This window comes from Ammodytes marinus, assembly GCF_949987685.1.
Source record: "Ammodytes marinus genome assembly, chromosome: 12".
Classification (NCBI taxonomy): domain Eukaryota; kingdom Metazoa; phylum Chordata; class Actinopteri; order Uranoscopiformes; family Ammodytidae; genus Ammodytes; species Ammodytes marinus.
In genome coordinates this window covers 18,318,937-18,340,191 of record NC_137216.1, presented here as the reverse complement: position 1 = coordinate 18,340,191, position 21,255 = coordinate 18,318,937, and the positions used below count along the sequence as shown (strand labels likewise).

Sequence of the window (21,255 nt, the reverse complement as noted above, 5' to 3'; positions counted from 1 at the left end):
TGGAGTCCCTTGAAGACCAAACATATAGTCTCCTTTGAATTATTACTCTTTTCATATAAATAGCATACATTCTTGTTTTTTAATGTCATGACATAGATAGATTACACAGTGCCCCTTTTTGTTTTTATTAGCTGTTAATTGATCTCTGTAGGATAAATGCCCTTTCAAACCAGGAAGCGCCAACTGCAGCGGGCCGATGCTAATGCTGCATAGATCTGGACAGAATCCCATGTAATGGCACAGCAGTCCGCTCAGCAAGCAGCAAAAGTTGACATGATCTTCGTTAAGCAGCAGTGACAGAAGAATGTGTACTGAGGGGAAAGCTACCAGCAGGCCATTACTGAAATGAATATAGGCAGAAACGTGCTTCTTCTCTCTCTACTATGCAGTCTGCATTCTTTTATTTCCATGAAAATTGAGGTGTTGCTCTTCTATTAGAAGTGAGGCATGCATGTTTAGTAAGTACCCCAGTGGTGGAAATGCAATTCAATACCCAAGAGCTGGGTATTGTTCTAGACATGTCAGTACATACTGCTTATACTATACTTGAGTTTTGGTACATTCTCTCAATGCCTAACATTGATAAATGTAAACATATTTTCAAATACGTCCTAAATGCAGCAATGCTTCATGCAGTGCTGATACAAAAAAAGAGGGAAGCAGGTGCTTCTAAATAAAAAACTGTTAGTTTATTATGATAGGATATTAAAGAAGAAGTGCAACTAAACCCATTTTCTTGAAACTCATTTTTAGTAGCCTATATACAATGGTAAGTCCATCAAAATGTCCTGTTTATTGAAATAAAGGAAAATTCTGTTTCTCAGAGAGTTTTGACTTTCAATTAAAAGTAAAGTGCAAGGATTTTTTTTAAATACTTTATTTATGGATTTTCTTTTAGAGAACACACACACACACACACATACACACACACACACACACACACACACACACACACACACACACACACACACACACACACACACACACACACACACACACACACAAAACCCTGACAAAAAAGGAACACAAAAACAAAAGACAAAATAAAAAGTGCAAAGACCTTTTGATGGTAACCTCTTTCACACTGTATTTACAGTCACTCTCTTTTCAGGCAGACCAGTTCTCGGACTTCCACATACGCTCAGTGCTTTGTGTCCCAATATGGAACAGCAACCACCAAATCATTGGTAAGTTAACAAATGGAACTTCCTTTTTTCATGTACATGTATCTGAAGATTCTGTGTCTGTGTAGATTCTGTGTATTGCATTTAACAATTTTGAAACCTTGAATTTGTTTATAGGTAAAAGGTATTAAAGTTAGTTTAGTGTAATACACCATGTTGCCAAAAGTATGTGGACACCTGAAAGATCACACACACGCAATTATCTATTTTAAGAAACATGGATATGAATATGCAGACCTATTCTTTGTCATGGTGAAACGGGGAATTGCCTTCCACAAACCTAAACTATCATTGTACTGTATTGGACTATCTAAAACCATGAAAAACAGGCCCAAACCAAAAGACAGGCATGTCCACATACTTTTGGCTACGGATAGTCTATCAATGATGCTGCTATATATTGAATGAATGAATACTTTACTTTTGAACATGAAAAATAATACAGTAAAAGAACAAAAACAAAATGCAAAACAACAACAAAACAAAACAAAACAATATATACGTAAATATATTACTTTAACATGTCAAAAAAGGAAGAAATATGAAGATGCAAAAGAAGCATATTCAGAACTAACATCATGTACAATTCGCATGCACTAGTAATACTAGTGTTTTGATGCATTTCTGGTGCACAGTAGACAATAAGGGAGAATGGAGCAGAGGCTGCATGTGTGCGATTAGAGCATCGCTGCACCATCACTCCACACTTGGAGGTGGAGTCCCCTTCTTTTGGCTGTGTGCTTTGTGTTTGTGAATCAGCCCCCAGGCCAACACCACACTTAACACTCTGATAAATCATTGATCTCTCCTCTGGTCTTGGTTGCTGGATATTGCAGGGAGGAGCAGTGATAGCAGCTCCATTTGGTCCACCGAGATCTGACGCAGGAAGTCATTAGTTTGATTTGAGTGCAAAGCGATCAGGATATTTGCTGCTGATGGTTGGTTAAGTCCTGTGTTGGTTAAGACCTGCGTTTGTGTTTGTGTGGTGTCCGTGTGTACTGTGTTTTTTCTTCTTCTTTTGAGTGGGTGTTAGTGCATTTGTCAAGGAGGGGAGAGGGAGAAGGAAGAAGGAGAACAGAAAAGAGTAAGGGGAGAAAGAAATGAAGCGTGTGTGGGTGGCACCTGAGGATCTGGAGTGAAAAAACCATTACACAAACAAAGCAGCAGAAGATGAAATTCTAACGTCAAGGATATGTTCAGTTAGAAAGCGGATGTCCTTGTGTCATCTGCCAAGGTTACAGCTAGCTCTTTCAACATGTAACCACAAGAAATGCTCTCGGGACTTCAACAATCATGATGTTAAATGTTATATCAAATGTGAATACAATCGTACTCGCACTTCCTCTGATCAATATGCCATGAACGCTACTTTAAAAAGGTAGCTGGTAATACAAAGGTGTATTTTGAATGATTATTTTTCTGGTTGGTTTTGCAAGCCTGAATTACCATTTTGTTTTTTATTCTACTTAAATATTTGAGACGTGGGTAGCGATTCTGAGAAGCTGGTAAAAGATCCTTTGCAAAATGTGCATGTGTTCCTTTAGTTCCAGCTGGTTAATGATGGACCTGTGATAATGTAGATCATAGCTACTAGTCCAGGCCATGGTTTACCTGTCTAAATGACAAGTGGATCAAAGTAGATTGAATGTTATCTATGTTGTACATTTTGAGACCTAATCTGAATTATAAAAACCCCTCTACCCTACAACCCCTTGTGGATGGACTTGTACAGTCAGCAATACTATAGGATATTTATGTAAATACATCTAACAGAGCTGTAAATTATTATCCTATTATGGTTATTGATTTATTTTCTGATTCTGAAAAATATCACTTGTGTGACATTAGTATTGTGGCGTAGTTAAAGATTATGTGATGGTGGCCACAGGGCTCTAAGTGCGCATTTAGTTTGCCTATGCTAGGGACCACGTCACAAATTACATGATCATTGCACAGGGAGCAATGATAGATCTGAATGGATCCTGAGTTTTAAATATTTAATAGCACAGTACTAACCTTGTTTCGCCTTTGTGGCTCTCCAGCTATACATTGAAATTAAAATGTCACTTTGGTAGGTTGGTTTGACCCTGTAAAGATGAGTAAGAATGGTAATCTACTGTGTTATTACTTCCTAGCATAAGTGACAATGAAAGCTGGTCTCTATCAATTAAATGTTTATGGTTTATCAACAGAGCCTGTCTCTGCTTTTAATTACACGAGGAAGCCATCTGAACAGGGAACACTGTCGTTGAATAAAACAGGCTTTAATAAAACTACAGCATTGTGGACGAAAAGGGATGCTCTCAAAAATTGAATGACAATTTCAGCCGTTTTCAATATAACATTTTATTATACATACTGTATAATTTTGCATAGCCAAGTGTACATGTAGCTACAACACTTCATTCACACAGCAAGTATGTTTTTTGTTTGTTATTTTTTTACAATATCTAAAAATAGTAGTGCAATCTATGTTTGGGTGTGTCTCTGCTTAACTCTCATCAATAATGCATAATAGTCAATGACATGGAGTGTGTGGGTTTGATCCTCTTTTAATTAGAGGTGGGTAATATGCACTAGAGCCTTCTCCAACATCAAGCTTGACTCATCATTGTCAAGTTCTTGCTGTGCGGAATAAACTGACTTTGTGTTGACAGGTGTTGCCCAAGTGCTGAACAGGCTCGACGGGCAACCATTCGGTGACGCAGACCAGCGTCTCTTTGAGGTATTACGCTCACTTTTACATCACTTTTCAGCATACAGTAGCCTGTGGTTGTATCTTAAATTGCTGAGCATGTGACTGATCTTTTGCTCCTCTTCACAGTCGTTTGTGATCTTTTGTGGGCTAGGCATCAACAACACCATTATGTATGACCAGGTGAAGAAGTCCTGGGCCAAGCAGTCTGTGGCTTTGGATGTAAGAACACAATATTTTTCATCCGTATAGTACATATGCCGAAACATTACTATGCAAGCTGCAACGCCGCTCCTGAGTGTCGCCCTAAGTGCACCATTCCTGCTTTATACTTTAGTGTCATGTGTGTCCTCTCTGTTCTTCTGTACCATTAGCTACAGTGGTATCTTCATTATCCTTTCAAGTCAACATATTATCTGTGCTGAAACATTTACCCACAAGTCAGTGGAAACAATACCTTCTGTGCATGTGGCTATTATAAAACCACTTCTTACTTCTTCTCTCTCCGGGCTCTTTGTGGGCTAGGCACCATAAGATGCACATGGGAAAAAAGTGCTGATCTCTCTTTGAAGATAACCTTCTCACAAAAGGTTTTATTGAGAATTAATGAGAGGCACTGAAAAGCAATCCTTCATCTGCCCCGCATAGCAATACTTAGCCTGTACAGTATGCGCTTGGATTACAATAAGGGCGTTTCAGGTGCATTGTAGTAGTTAGCACTACTCTGAGAGGCAGCGAGATAGAGTATTTAAAGGAAAGGCACAGCATGAACTAATATGTAGATGCATTGCTTCTGGCAGCGCTGAATAAACATGAGCGCTTCTGATCAAATAAGGGACTGCAGGTCTGTGCGAGGTATTTCTCTCAGGAAATAAGGGAACACCGCGATGGAATCAGGACTGACATTGCTGCTCTTGTAGACTGTTCCAGAGGCGAGTGTTAGCTTCCTCATTCAGAAGACCCACTGGAATGCCAGTGTGCAGTATTTTTTTTCCAAACTGCAGCATCAGTTGTGCTTTCTTTTACAGAGTCCTGCTGGCTATTCTAATGATTAGAAAAACCCATTGAGTGACACTGTGTCATCATTCCTCAGGTTCTGTCTTACCATGCCACTTGCAACAAGACTGAAGTTGACAAATTCAAGGTAACATATTTTAATTCCTGTCTAAATGAACCAATATCGTCCTCTCAATGCTAACAGTACTGCGGGGGGATCTGTTTTTTTACTCTGAGCTTAACACAGATATTAAAGTCGCTATTCATGTGAGACCTTGCTTGTTCCTAAAGCCTTATCCTTTAACCGCAGTTATATTGCTATTAGAGGATGAGGCTGGCGATATACTATGAAGTATCGATAAATCACACCTGACCTAAAAAGCTGTTTTGTGGGGTCTTTATTGCCTTTTCAGCTCTTTGTGGGGCCTCTATTTTCTCCATAGTTACTTTTCTATCTATGGAATGAAAGCAAAATAAAGATTGGTTTCCACGTAGGAAATGTTTTTACATTTAAAAAAACAAACAGTTATTGCTCAAAGCCAATATGAAATTGCAATACTACTCAAATACAGCACACACACAACATTGGCACCTCTATGGAGAGGAGAAAGCAGAAAGAAATTAACAACACCATTCTGTTAAATCAATAAATAGTGTTTGTGCCAACCTATTGAAAGTTGAAGTAACTTGTTATAACTTTGTTATAAAAAATGACCGTGCCTAGTGCTGCGGCACTTGGGGAACCAAAAGGTGTGAGGTTTGCCCCAGTTTTGTTTTTGTTTTAGCTTTGTTTCTTGTGTACTTATAGCTTATTTTCTTAATCATTTTGTCTTAGTTATTTATTTCACTTTTTTTCTGTATTCCTTGTCTGTTTATGTGAGGGAGGGGGAAGGGGGAGGGGAGAGGGGGTTGGGTGTTGTGTATGTATTGTATGTGTTAACTTATTCTGTTTTTTTTGTCCATGTGTAAAAAAAACATAAAACCACTAAAATAAAAGTTTAAAAAAAAAAAAAATTACCGTGATCCCGTTTGTAAAGATTTACGTCTTAAGTGGGAATGAATAGACTTGGGGCTGAGAATCACAGAGAAAACAGAGTAGACAAGTTTAAAGTAGGTAGAGAAGGACTCAATTGCATTGGAGGTAATTTCATGGGATTTGTTGACAGTTTGAAATATATATGCCAACCTTTTCCCTTTATTGAACCCAGTAAACAAAAAGCAAGATCATGGGAATTCTAATAGTTTATCTGCAAAGTTGAAGATGATAGATGCTGTGATATTATTTATTATCCCCCAGTTACTTGAAATACAACCAGTCCTCATACCTCATTGATAAAAGTGCATTTCGTATTGCCTTCTAGAAGGACCTATGTGGATATTTTCTTATATTATACACACTCTCAGTGTGGATTCCAATTTGTGAGTATTAGATTTTTCTCTGGCAAGTACGGTAATGCCATAATATAATTTGTAGTGCTTTCCTGAATCTGTAAATGCATTCCTTAGTGTCTGGCCATTAAATTGAGTTAAATTAAGAAGATAACATAACAATATTAAAGGCCCAGTAACAACCCCTCTCTCAAACAGTAGTGTGATACAAGGCAACAGCAGTAAAATAGACTTAAATTGCTTTGATGCCTAAAATGCAATTGTTGTTAATGGGAAGGTAAAATGTTGGAAATGGAGCCCATTATGCATTTGTTTTGCTCATGGGCTTTTCAATTAGGATATCTCATTTAAATAACAATCATTCATTAACTGAAAGGAACAAGTCTGTGGCAACAGAGAGAAATTATTGGCAGCCTGTCTTCTAAACTTCATTTCCCCAATCCTCCAAAGAACAACGGAATCACGCAGGCATAAATATGGGCTGAGAATTCCCCAATGGAAAAAAGCCAATTGTGGTATTTGAAATGAATTACTCCGATCAATACGCAATCACTTTAAATACATTATTTATAGTGACGAAAATATGTAAATTTTGAATTGGCATGACATTTCTGAAATATAGATATGACCTATTTTTCTGCACTTTCATGTGAAGGATTTCCCCCTGTGGCCATTACCGCAAACTAGGAACCCCACTTTCCTGCCTACGTGTCTGATCTTTCAGTCGCCCCCCCCCCCTCTCTCTCTCTTCCCATCCTATGCCACGCTCTTGATCCAGCTTTTCCCCCACACATTCTTTCATAACTGCTCCACATATGGAGCCTTATGGAGGAGAACACTTGACTGGGTTTCCACCGGAGTGCAAATGGCAGCGGCAAACAAACCATGCCTGACATTTTCGTAACCTGAGGCTGTGAATTGAGAGCGTGGAGAATATCTGCTGCTGTAGTGACAGTCAGACATTTGCGAGGGAGACAAGGTGCTCTGGTAGCTGTGAGAGAGCAGAGAGAGGAAAAGAAACACGGCCGTGATGAAACTCTAACACAGATTCTGAAGAGAGCTTTGACTTGGAGCATGAAATACTATGAATGCTATAACTAGAGGCAGGTGGGACTTCTCTGCTTCTCCTGCTCATTAGGCCACACTGAAGACATAAGACATGGATGCTCCAGTATGAATATGGTTAATTGGAATCATCTACATGTTTTGTGTTTTTTGTTTGAATGATAAAAAAAAAGAAGAAGCTGTTGATGATAACTAATGCACAGCTACGTTTGTCACTGAGCTCTGAAAGTAAACAACAGCCAAATCCTTCACTAAAGCTCCCTCATTAATCTTAACCCTCTCCGAATAAGTCCTCAGAGTCTTAATTAGCATGTCTCCATATTTCCATGTATCATCTGAAAATGGCACAGCAGCATCCTCTGACCTCTCCATCTTCCTTTGCTCTCTGACCTCATACTATCTTTCCTAATAAATGTTTTTTCCCCGGCCACGGTGACACAGGCTGCTAACATTCCCCTGGTCTTGGAGCTGGGTATCGATAAGCTCTCCTTTGACGATTTCTCCCTGGACGTTGATGCCATGATCACGGCCGCGCTCAGGATGTTTATGGAGTTGGGAATGGTGCAGAAATTCAAGATCGACTACGAGGTGAGACCGACCACTTTTTCCATCTTTTTCATTTCAACGTTCGAATGAATTTGCCCCCATGTGATCATCTCTCTCCATCTTCCCCTCCAGACACTGTGCAGATGGCTGCTGACTGTTAGAAAAAACTACAGAATGGTTCTCTATCACAACTGGAGACATGCCTTCAACGTCTGCCAGTGCATGTTTGCCATGCTAACGGTACGGATCCTGCTCCTTGCTTTGTTAGTTTTTTTCATGCTCTATTGTAGAGTGTAGTGAAGATACACAGGAAACAAAGTAGAGAGGGGTAAGAGATGCAGCCTAGGGCCCGGGCTGAACCCGGGCTGCTGCAATAAGGACTTATGGCATTCATGCACTCTACCAGTTGAGCTACTGGGGTGCCCCACAGATCCAGCTTCTTTAGCTGTAGATCATGGGAGACACTGATGTTAAGGAATTCACCATTATAGCAATGATCAGTCATAAGGGCCTTTTCTTTGCAAAATTAAAACTTTAACTTGTAATGCTTTAAACACATTCTGCTGATTAAACTGGGATGTGAATTAAGCACTGTTAGTTCAAATAAAGTACTTTGACATTACTATACATTTATTCCTCACGGTAGTCATCTGTTAATCTTGAAGTTGTTAGATTCAAATTACGACTGGTTTTTTAACGGACGATACAAAAAAAGTCCAATTCTGTGCAGAGCCAAACCATAGATCTTTGTTTGAACAGAGACCCCAAGAGAATTACTTTCTGCGATTGTAGCAGGTCTTTATTTTAGCTTGTCCTTGGGGCAAACACACACACACACACACACACACACACACACACACACACACACACACACACACACACACACACACACACACACACACACACACACACACACACACACTTATACAAACACCCCAGTGTAGTTAATTTAATCAAGCACAGCATTAATGCATGGTGCCCCATCTGAAGTGATAATTGGCGGACGGAAAGGAAATAGTAGTGTGTAAGCTGTTTTGCGCCACTCCACTCTCCTGCCATGTGTTTTGATAAGTAGGCTGTGGGCCGTTCTATCGTTACCGCTATCCCCACATTGACCACATTGTTGTGACTCACTGTGCACATGGTCTCAAAGACCCATTTATCCAATCCATAAATCTCCCTGTCTGACCGTGTTACTGCAGTCCCACTGGCCGTCTTGGGAGATACTGTTCTTAAGGAGGATGCTGCTGTTGGAGTGGTTTCCATTTTTATTCAATGTACTCTTCACAGTTTGGTAGAATGTGAGAATATGAGACCTGGTGCTTGCATAGAGTGTGTGTGTGTGTGTGTGTGTGTGTGTGTGTGTGTGTGTGTGTGTGTGTGTGTGTGTGTGTGTGTGTGTGTGTGTGTGTGTGTGTGTGTGTGTGTGTGTGTGTGTGTGTGTGTGTGTGTGTGTGTGTGTGTGTGTGTGTGTGTGTGTGTGTGTGTGTGTGTGTGTGTGTGTGTGTGTGTGTGTGTGTGTGTGTGTGTGTGTGTGTGTGTGTGTGTGTGTGTGTGTGTGTGTGTGTGTGTGTGTGTGTGTGTGTGTGTGTGTGTTTGTTTGTTTGTTTGTTTGTTTGTTTTCTCATTTGCCTCTTGTCCTCTGTGCTAATCAGACGGCGGGCTTCCAGGAGACATTGACAGAGGTGGAGATCTTAGCGCTTATTGTAGGTTGCGTGTGCCATGACTTGGACCACAGGGGCACCAACAACGCTTTCCAGGCGAAGTAAGTGTTCCTCGCTCCATGCCTCTATCTCTGCCACATGCAAACACAAACACGCTCCCTCCCACACACTGTTTATCATGTGTTTTCCCATCTGCAGCAGCCTGCTGTAGTCGAGAACCAGATCAGCAAGAGTCAAGCAGCAAGTTGTATAAGGCTTATATAAGGGTGTTCTTAACGAAGCGACTGTAAACACTGATGACTCTGAGCACATACAGATCAGCTGGTAAAAACGCTATTAAATTGCATAAACTCAGAGCTCTCTGGCTTCACAAAGGTTTTTTTTATAGTAAACTTAAAATGAAACCAAGATATAAACTACGTACAATATAGACATAATCGAATGCTTAATTCAGAGATCTTCACTTGAAAACTAAGTACAATCTTGTAAGGATCATTGTACAAAAATAAAATACATTTATCATGTATTACATGAAAAGTCTCAAAAATCAACAAAAACAAATATGTTATGTTAAATTATGATCAAATTTCAATGATGAACAGTTATGTTTCAGACGCATTTTAGGTTATGGCTTTTATAATTCAGTGATAAAAAAGTGCAGAGTGAGTTGGTGAGGGAATTATAACAGACACAACTGCAGACATCGTGAAGTGTTGAATGCTTATAATGTTATTCCTCTTTTTGATCCCTGTATGTTTTGTGTGTGTGTGTGTGTGTGTGTGTGTGTCAGGACGGGCTCAGCCCTTGCTCTGCTTTACGGGACCTCTGCTACACTGGAGCATCACCACTTCAACCACGCTGTTATGATCCTGCAGAGCGAGGTGCACCTTTATGCAAAATATGATGCTGAAGCCATTAGACTGTTAGCTTAGCTTAGCGTAAAGCCTGGAAAACCAGGGGAAACAACTTACCTGGCCCTGTTCAAAAGTAATAAAATCTGCCCACCCACGCTGTGAGAGCTCACAAATTAACAAGTTATATGTGTCTTGTTATTTTTTCTTAAGAAAACTATGTAGAAATTAACAAAGTGTGGCTTATGGGAAGGTTGCACAGTACTCTTTTTCCAGAGGCATAGTCATCCTGGAGTGTTGTCATCAAGGTTGGTGGCTAAAGGTGCGAACACACTACACGCGTTACCCGCGTAAGCTTTACGTGCGTAACGCAGCTAAAATGTTGCCAATCATTTTGTGTCAAAAATGGTTCTACGCGCGTAACGTGCCTATCTCTCTCCCGATATTGTATTTCCCTAATCAACCATGGCTGCAATCAGACCCGACCCGACACAACAGCGCGCATGTCCGCACAAAAACAACAACAACACGGCCAACAACTGTGCCAAAAGACAAACTGAACAGCACAAATAGCCTAGCATTAAAACAGCATTGCATATTCACGGCAGCTACATAACAAACACAGTTACAACAGCATCGGTGCACGGCGGCACAACATAAAGGCAAGTAGCCAACATTACACTACCTGGCTGTGACAGGGGACCGTGGCTGGCGTACATCAACACCGGTGCTTCGCTGTACTTGTTGTGAAAGTCCCCCGGACATAGCCGTCATGTTTGGGTTCATAATATGAGGCGCTAGCCGCCCGCACACAAACGGGTGAGTTAACTATTGCTATACGGCGCTAACTTGGTTTATCGGCTAAAGCACAGCCGCACATATTCACTGAATTAACCAGGAAGACGTCCATTCTCCTGGTTTACTTTGCCCACGTCTTCTATTCCCGAGCTGCTGTCATACAGCACCGGGCCGCCTGCAATACTTTTCCTCTTCGGTGTTTCTCAGCCTCTGTGTATAGCCTACTGTTCTCCGACCGTGCCAATGTATGTGACGTTGGGTCAAGCCCAACGCTGATTGGCCAACGCGGCTAATCGTCACGCGTAGGAGCGAAAAAGTTAAATTGTTTGAACTCCGAGCGTAGGTGCGTATACGCGGCTAAAATGTTGCTTTAGCGCGAGTGTAGTGTGTTCGCACCTTAAGCCAAGACTCCAGGACAGAGCCAGGCTAGATGTTTCCTTAATATGAGGGTATTGTTTTGATCTTCTATTCAAACACTCAACAAGGAGTATTCGTTTGAATTAATAGGTAACTTATACCTAAAATGTAGGCTACAATGACTACAGAGACGTTTTGAGGGGAGCAGCTGAGTCGAAGCTTATAGGCTATGTTTCAGCGGCTTCATTATCGCGGTGCTGACAACACAGTAAGCTGACAAATGTTTGCTTGGAATATCATAATGGTTCCTGTTGATACTGGGGTTGAACTACTGCCGTTCCATTAGCATATAAATTAACAGTGCGGCTAATTCAAGTGGAAGAGAAAGCTCATGATACAATCCGCCGGCGCACATGAACCATTCATTTAAAATGTAAACTTTTAAGCGTCACTCACTCCCTTTGTTTCTCTTATTTTCCGCTCTTCATTCGCACCTCCTGTTTCGTTGCCCCCTTCTTGTCCGCTCAAATTGTGGAGGAGTGGGAGAAGTGCTTTGTGTCTGTGCAATTACGTAGTTCAATATTTCATAGGAACACATGAGCTCATGAAGTGAATATCAAATGCACACCGAGACAATCTGCAGAGACTTCTCGGCTAATTTCGCAATGTCATTATGTGTTCTCATTCTGATCTTTTTTTCTGTTATCGCCACTGCATCTTCTATTTTTCTCCACAGACATACGTCTGCACCCATTCAAACTGTCCCCTAGAGGAGACTGCCTAAGTGGTGAATGGATGTGGCCTATACTATGTGATGGGGGAGTAATTAATGATAAATGAAGTGAGCCTTAAAAGTGAAATATGTTTTTTTACTTATTAAGAACTGCTCCCTCCCTCCACTCCTTCATGCATCAATTCAGCTTAAAGGCCTACTTCACCGGTTTGAATATGAAGGTGTATTGAATTCTGAGATCCTATGTAGTATAAATGTGCGAAAAAAATTGAAATCGGTTCATCCTAGCCTGAGAAAAGGCAGAAAGAGTGTTTTTTTTAACCCTATATTTCTCTTTCTCGTGACATCACAGAAAGAGAAATATAGGGTTAAAAAAAACTTACTTTGTAAATATTACTGTGATGTCTTTTACTGTGACATCACAGTAATATTTACAAAGTACGTTTTTTTTAACCCTATATTTCTCTTTCTGTGATGTCACGAGAAAGAGAAATATAGGGTTAAAAAAACACTCTTTCTGCCTTTTCTCAGGCTAGGATGAACCGATTTTAATTTTTTTTGCACATTTATACTACATAGGATCTCAGAATTCAATACACCTTCATATTCAAACCGGTGAAGTAGGCCTTTAAGTTGTGCAAAAACCTTTTCGGCATAGTAGAAAGAACAAAATCACTGCCTCGTTCGCGCATTCACTTCCCACTAGTTTATAGATACTCAATAGTTACCTCTATGGCGAGTAGTAAAGGAAGATTTTGGACACCATAACACCACATTTTACATGTGGTGTGGTGTTGCGCCCGTTCACAGCTATTAAATCTGACACTAGAACTAAGGTATTAACGGAAAGTAGTATAATAACCCTTAAAGGGCATTATATAGTGTATACATTTCACACCCACCTATTCTTTATGACTATTTAATGTAGATGTAGGTAGCAATCCCTTTAACGACATCCAACAACGAAAATTGATATGGTGGGCTATGGTATAATATGATAGAATTTAGAGTCTTTTTTTTTTTGTTATTTTCGAGGAAGAAATGTCTCAGAGAAAAAATACTTTAATTTTAATTAATTATTTTGTACATGTGTATGTCTGTCAACATTTATGTAAAATCCAATGAAAAAAATCTGTGTCTCCACAGGGTCACAATATCTTCTCCAACCTCTCGTCCACAGAGTACAGTGACCTCATGCAGCTGTTAAAACAGTCGATTCTGGCCACAGACCTCACACTTTACTTTGAGTATGTTCTGCCAAACAATACACTGCTTATTAAACTGTGAAATATCCTTATAGGGAAATGTCCACAGAGCAATCCAGTTTAGTAACTCATTCAGAATGAAGCACATTTAATTCCATCTATGTAACATTGTTTTTTGTTTGGGGCAACACCGCCCCCTTGTGGACTTTATGTAACTTACACCTGCATACACATGTCTGTTTCCCTTTAGGAACCGAAACACTTTCTTTGAACTGGTCAACAATGGAGATTACAACTGGAATGTGAAGGCACATAGAGACATGTGCAGGTAACGCCTTGCACACAAACATCTTTGTCTCCTTGGAACTAGATTGATTAAGATTGAATGAAAATAAAACTGTCTGCTTCTTCTTAGGTCCATGATGATGACAGCATGTGATCTTGGTGCTGTCACTAAGCCATGGGAAATATCTCGCAAGGTGTGAAATACAGGCTTACCTGTCTTATACTGTATGTAAAAGCATTTATTTCCTAATCATTCAGCTAAAAACAAGTTTTTGATGGTTGGTCAACAGATTTTCTTTTAAATAATCGATCAAGCGTTTTAGTCCCCTTTTAAGCAAAAACGCGAATAGTACCTGCCTCTAACTAAAGGGGTTTGCTGATCATCACTTTGGGCTTCATGGTGACAGGCATTTCCCACAATCTTTTGACTTTTTATGGACCAAACGATGAATTGATTGATGTAGAAAGTTGTAGATTAATCGATAGTGACAACAACCTTTAGCTGCAGCCTGCAGCCCTACACTCATATTTTCTCTCATTCCAGGTGGCAGAGTTGGTGACCAGCGAGTTCTTCGAGCAGGGCGACAGAGAGAGATCAGAGCTGAAGCTTACTCCCTCCGTGAGTACATCCAACCGTCTCCTCTTTCGTGCTTTTTCTTGTAGTTTGTTTCACCTCTGTGACCTTCGCTGGCTGAAGATACATTTTCTCTGCAGTCTCCAAAACACATTGACTGTGTGGGAAACATGAGAGTGTGTGTCTCACAGTGTGAGACTGATAGCCAAAATTGTCTTCATGTTTCTCATACTGATGTAGAATTTGGCATAATAATAAGATCAACAGAGAAAGACTTTAGTACTTTTGAAGACATTGTTTTAAGTCATAATCATGGTGTCCTCAAAGCCACAGCGGAGGACTGCTGTGTGTTTGATTTGGGAGCTTTGAAAGGCTGAACTGTGCTGCGAGTTCTTATAGGAGAGAAAAAAACAGCTTTCTTGGATGCAATTAATGGCTGTTGACTAATCGAGCCAGGCCACATTGTGTCCCCTCTGAAATAACTAATGCAGTAGCCTCGGGTCTGCCGCTTGTGTCGAACCTTTGCCACTCCGTGTGTGGGTGTTGGAAATTAAATATTAACTTCTAAGCCGTAGCCCAGTAACTATCTCTGAAGCACAGCCTCAGTGGAGCCTCTTAAGCTCAGGCTGCAGACGAATGAGGGAGAATATAACATATATGGGAAGTAAACTCGGTTGTCTTGAGATTTCTTTTGTTTTGTTTAATCAAAGCGGTAACAGCAGCATTTTGGTGTTTTACTTAAGTAAAACTAGCAAGCCCACGCAGTGAAAATACTGCACTACAAGTGAAAGCTCTGCAATAGAAATCTTCCTGGAAGTATCAGCAAAATGTACGTTTTCATTATGGGGAAAAAAGATTACTTTCATAGTTCATACACATGAAATTTAAAACATTTAAAACAGTACTGATTTCCGCTTGTGACAAATTGATGCATATTTCCAGCTAATTTGAGAGGGTGGGGGTTTCAATACTTGATTATTTTTAAGAAGAAAGAGCATTGTCTCAATCTACGAAGGTGCACTTCATCCTTGAGTTTATTGAGAGGTATTGGAGTAGAAGTGGCGTGGAATGTAAAAATACTCAGGTACCTCAGATTTGACCTTAATCAAGTACTTGAGTTAATAAAACTAGTTATATTCCACCACCTGACATTAGGCTCAGCTGTCAGCCTGACTTGTGGTTCAAGTGTGAGCATGACTGTAGTGTGAATGACTTCAAAACGTTTGTGTTTCAGGCCATCTTTGACCGAAACCGGAAGGACGAGTTGCCGGGGCTTCAGCTGGAGTGGATTGATGGAATTTGCGCCCCGCTGTACGAGGTAACAACACGCTCCAAGCTTCACCGCTCTGCAACCTTCACTGTGTCTATTCACTGTGTCTACCCTTGTCACACATCTGCCTCTGACATCAGTCGTCGCGTTGCTTCCTCAGCCATTGTTTCCGCACTGACGCCAGCAACAAAAAAAAAAAAAAAGGATAGAAAAGCTCTGAAACAACTTCAAGGTTGCATCCTGTTCTTTTCAGACCAGCAGAATGAGTGTGCACTTTCTGACCACGAGGAGAGAGAAAAAAAGCTCAGAGGCAGTGGAGTGTGTGAATCGAGCTGTGATGTTAGTCAAGTTATATCCCCACAGTGAGACAGTGTACTTTGGGCTTTGCTGCAAATTAATGCAATAAGCAAAGGGCGTACTCTCCACTACACGCTGTTCTTTTGAGACGTTTATTTGCCAACACGCAGATAGAGGCTGATCTTATTGTGGGATCCCAGCTGAGCAATTGTTAGGCTCGGAGTCGGGCCTAGTAGTTATCATTTACGGGTATTAAATGGAATCCATACTTTGTCCTTGCCTATACAGTTATACGTGTGCGCCTGTGATGCTGAATGACGTCAAGAAAGACTGTGTGGGAGAAGGGTGCAGGCTGACTTACTGAGGGGATCAGCTCTGTTAAGAGATGAGGCGTATCGACGGTAAATCCACAAAAGCTAAAAAAAAATCAGGCGGACAGATAGTGTGGAAGGAGTCACAGATGAAATAGTTCATTCGTTCTTTCTTCTTCATTCTCCTTCCTTTCTTGACCAACATATTAAACACATTACTATCAGTCGTGGCGAATAGAAAACAATTGATCATTCTCACATCTATCGAATTGTCCCAGGATCTGTGTCAAGAAATTGAGAGCAGCATAATCTTTTTCCAGGCTCCGGCCTCACCATTGTTACTGTCTGTGTAGTGTAGATAAAAAGCATCAAAGCGGTATGTGTTGTCTGCGTGGGGGGTAAGTCTCCACACGGCCTCATGCAAAGGCATGATGTTTGGAGAATGCAGATATGGAAGCATCACGATCCTGCTGCTGCCAATTAAATTTGCAAGGGGGAGAACAGAGGAAGTTCAGAGGCGGCAGGGCTTTTTGTCCGTGGGCGGAAGAGATCTCGTTCTTGATCTTGCTGATCTCCCTTCTCCTGGTGGGGGCTCGCATCTTTGTGCAATATAAATCCCCCCCATTATATAACCTTCCATCTGTATACCCCACCACATGACAGTCTCTTTACTCTTCTTTTTCTTCTTCTGAGTCAACCTCAGTGGAATAATGATACTGTGCAAAACCAATGGCAATTTCCCACTGTACTGTGGAAAATACAAATTCTCCTCTTTTAAACAGGCAGATGAGACAAATCCATAAACATTAAGACGATCAATGCACTGCTTGTTTTTTCTTGTAGTTTTGAACAATGCAGATGAATGCAAACACACATGCCATCACAGTGTTTTTTTTCCTGTAATAATAAACCATAATCACCACACGCTGATATTGCGCATTACTCTATACAACACATGATTATTTTCATAAAATGTATATAGAAATGTATATCACTGAGATGTAGCCATTCTGCTTCTACAGGAGCACACTGGCTAAATAAAACATTATTCCTTTATTCTGGTTGGACTGTTAAATTACATATTGTGTGTCTGTATAGGTTTTGTCTACGATCAAAAGGAATGTTACCTAAAGTAATGACGGGAATAATAACAGAGTAGTGAAAATTGCTACTTCACCATTGCTACTTGTTTGATCATCTTTCCAAAACCTAAGAAATGATCTGTTTAAGATCACGAGACAAAAAGAAAGCAGCAAATCGTCCAGTTTGAGAGGCTGAGAGCAGTGAATGTTTGGCCTTTCTGCTTGAAAAAATGACCAGGATGATTATTCGATCATTAATTTATTTTGTCTGCTCTACAGTGCACACAAACAAGATGTGGGCAGAAATACATGCATTACCGAAGCAGTCATTCCCCATTAACAGGCATCAACTTTCCCTCGAATCAGGCAAAATGGAAATCCATGCCGTGCTCTAATGTTTCTCGGCGTCACAGGCTCCATAATTAGCGGTGCACGGATTCCAGCAATTACAATAATATGAATTATGGAGTCACGTACGGCTTTTGACAACACTTGTCAGGACATATAATCATTTCCTAATAAAGGAAAAGTGGGCAGGCGGCTGTTTTTCTGACAAAGGAAATAGTCTTGATGTCTGAACCTGGCCGCATTACAGAGCTTTCGTTCCTGTCCACCACCCACACAAGTGTTTTAATTGATCATATAGAGTTGGTGAATACAACCTCTGAATATAAATGCACCTAAAATTGCCCGCCTGCATTTAAGGTTCCGTTAATTGGCGTCTATGATTAGTTCTGTTTTCCCAAAGTGAAACAGCACATTTGATTTCATACATACAATACACAATCCAGAGTGAAGGTGCACTTACTTACCTGTTTAGTCCAATCAAGATTATTATTATTTAAAAACATGTTTTTTTACAATGGCTACCCATTCACTCAGAATACAGGAATGTTTTCATTGTTTCGTATGTGGGCCCAATGCCCACATGTTAAACCTCCATATGAAACGGGGGTTAATGAAACAATAACTAATTAAAGACTTCCCTGGAAATCCAATAGACCCAGTACACAATGTTCAGAGAACAGAGGGAACTAAATCCCAGCCTTCCAACTCTCAAGTAATTTATTAAAATAGTGGATGAAAGCTTCGACTGCGCTGCCACTTACGGTTCAACACAGAGGAATGACAAAGGCAACTAATCTCAGTCATACATGTGCTTCTAATCTTTAAAGAGCAGCCATTCCGTTCCATTCAACATTCGAGCTATGCTGTGTTGCTGCTATTGTTGCAGCGTGTTCTCGGTATTGTTTAATTTGTTTTGCCGATAAAGTGCGTTTGATGAATAATGTGCTGCTTTTTGGGCCCCAGTCCGTTTGCTCATGTATTGTATCATTACATACTAGTGACAGAGCTAAGCACATTGTGTCCTGAAAATAATAAATGTGCACACATTCTATTAACAAAAGTCATTGTTCTGAAGGTTGTTCCATACTCTTCTTCCAACTATATACAATAAAGAATATTGTGCTTGCTGCACAATTATGTGGTGGAATGATGCTGACTTTAGATGTATCATGTGGCTACATCATCAGAGCAAAATTTTACATTTTCCCAGTAACTTGATTCATGGCCTCCTGGTCTCTCACCAGTCTCACTCAGCTGTACTTTTTTAAGTACTTTTGCTAACACACAAAACAAAGATGGTAAAGCCAGTACTACTGCAGCACAAATATATACTCTAGTGGTCAGGGGAAACAGAATAACACATTCACAACACTGCCCACATTTCTATATCCTGCATATAAGCCTATACGGTATATGTTCTGTATGTTTTTACCACGTGGTTACATTTAATATAAAAACAAATGTTAAGAAATCTAATGGTATTGCACCAAAAGCACAAACTAGGGCCTTTCATACTGATTGTGATTTTGGTATTTCCGTGTGTCTATATATTTTTTTCAAATGTTTCTCCATATTTCCTCTTCCTCTCCCCAGACTCTGGTCAAGTTGAATCCAAATCTTCAGCCGATACTTGACATGATGAAAGCTAACAGGGCCAAATGGGAGGAACTGAACAAGAAGAGACAGCGTAGCCAGAGTGTTTGCTCAGAGGCGAGCCCCTGCACTGGTGACGGCTCAGAGACGAGTGGCTGCGCTGTGGCCAAAACGCCCAGCTGCAGCGGCGATGCTGATTGCACACCATCCAAAGCTGTCAGCTAGCTTCTGATGCCATGTCAGACCTGATCTCATTGGCTTATTCCCTCATCAACGCAGCCTGCAACCGAGGCTGTGCGGTTCATGTAGAGGTTCTTGGCCTCTGCTCCTCTTCGCTTTTGCTTGTAGAGATGAGCTTTAGACTTGAGCACGGCGCCATCATGGAGGTTTTTTCTGCTCCCTTCAGTCTTCCAGTGCTGGAGGCTGACAAGAGCAAGGTTGTCGGAACAGCTACATATCAGCTGATGACCCCATGTCAGAGATGAAAAACTCAAACCACTGACATGTACAACCAGTGAACTAACACTAACATTTCTGGGCATTGCACAGAATTTTTGGCACACCAAGGCATGGGAAATATTGCTGTGGTTCGTTTTGCCCTCCCTGTTGTTTGCATTTTGTCTGAGGTAACAGAGATATTTTTTGTAAATCTGTACATAGGCTTTTGAGTTATTGACAAGTGCTGTTTCAAAAAGAAAACTGTAAACTCTGGATTGTTATGTGGCTGTAGAGTTTCTGAAGGATATAGGGATGCAGAACAGCAGCACCTGTGATGGCGCTTGCGATGCAAATTGAGTGCTCCACTCCCACCCTTCCTGTGCCTTGTTTCAAGATCCTAATGGAAAAATGCATGGCCTCCTCACAGAGATTCTTAGATAGTACGGAAATCCATGTTTGACCATGACTTATTTTTGCCATAAGTTGTACAAAGTCAATGACTGCAGTTACCGCTATGTCTCTACCCTATGTTAGCCACAGAATATTAACATTATATACAAACGGAAATCTATTTTTGCCCAATTTTATAAATGCAGGGTCTCATTTGTCACACACACACAAACACACACACACACACACACACACATACATACAGCAATGTGCCTTGATGAAGTTGTTCTGATATCACATTCATTTCTGCACAAAAAGTCCTCTCTTCTACTGACTTTATACTGACGGCTGAAACATAACATTATGTTTGATTTATACTCTGACTAAACTACATTTAAAATAATTGTTTCAAGTAGGCCTATTTACTTGTTCTCATGCGGAAAGTTACATGAGAGGATGCCACTTTAATTTCTGTCTCTTGAAGAAAGCTACACCCGGCGAACAGTTGGCCTGGCACAAAGAGTAAATGGGGAAACAGCAAATTTTACTCCGTCCAAAGCTAATTAACCAACACATAACATTGTGTCAGTTTAAATGAACAAAAACCAAAGTGTACTGATTTACAAAGGTTTATGTGTCCCACTGTTTTGTTGCCAGGGTCACAAATGTCTGTTTCCTGGCAACATAATCCCTTAATACAGCGAATAACTGTCTTATTCTAAGTTGTTTAGTTTTGAACTTTTTTTGTGAATTCTTTTTACGCCTGGAAGGAGTCAGGATAGCAGTTTTCCCCAGTTTCCAGTCTTTATGCTAATCTTGGCTAACAATGGCTAGCTGTGGCTTTATTTAGATGAAAAAATTAAAGTGTGTTATCCTCTCATAACTTTCCATATTGAAGTGCATTTTCCAAACTGTCAGACTTTTGCTTTATTCTAAGTTTTTGGGCCTAACTCAATGCTCACAAATGCTCCTTAGTAAACAGCTTTTATGATCTCCAAAGGAAGACTGAAATACTGAAATGTGTAGTAGCCTACTGAAGTGCCCATGCAGTCACAAGCTATTATTTTGATATAATATAATTATTAGTAGTAGTATTACTTTGGGTTGGAGTATGCCTTATGAATTGTGTTGTAACTTTGTTAATTGGAGTTTAAAACGTGGCTGTGCACATTGTGTGGCATGGA

General features: G+C 40.4%; 1 protein-coding gene across 1 annotated transcript in view; it reads left to right on the top strand.

Annotated features, from left to right (window-relative positions):
- pde11a (phosphodiesterase 11a) overlaps positions 1-19,468 on the top strand; it is a gene marked incomplete at both ends in the record, with an annotated part of 32,367 nt that extends 12,899 nt beyond the window's left edge. Inside the window, 14 exons of the mRNA XM_080038042.1 lie at positions 1,112-1,187; positions 3,842-3,909; positions 4,009-4,101; positions 4,973-5,023; positions 7,771-7,917; positions 8,008-8,115; positions 9,531-9,640; positions 10,330-10,420; positions 13,425-13,525; positions 13,734-13,811; positions 13,899-13,962; positions 14,313-14,387; positions 15,577-15,660; positions 19,244-19,468. Of these exons, the coding sequence (XP_079894168.1) occupies positions 1,112-1,187; positions 3,842-3,909; positions 4,009-4,101; positions 4,973-5,023; positions 7,771-7,917; positions 8,008-8,115; positions 9,531-9,640; positions 10,330-10,420; positions 13,425-13,525; positions 13,734-13,811; positions 13,899-13,962; positions 14,313-14,387; positions 15,577-15,660; positions 19,244-19,468 (1,371 nt within the window). The remainder of the gene's footprint in view (positions 1-1,111; positions 1,188-3,841; positions 3,910-4,008; positions 4,102-4,972; positions 5,024-7,770; positions 7,918-8,007; positions 8,116-9,530; positions 9,641-10,329; positions 10,421-13,424; positions 13,526-13,733; positions 13,812-13,898; positions 13,963-14,312; positions 14,388-15,576; positions 15,661-19,243) is intronic.
- Positions 19,469-21,255: the final 1,787 nt, after the last annotated feature.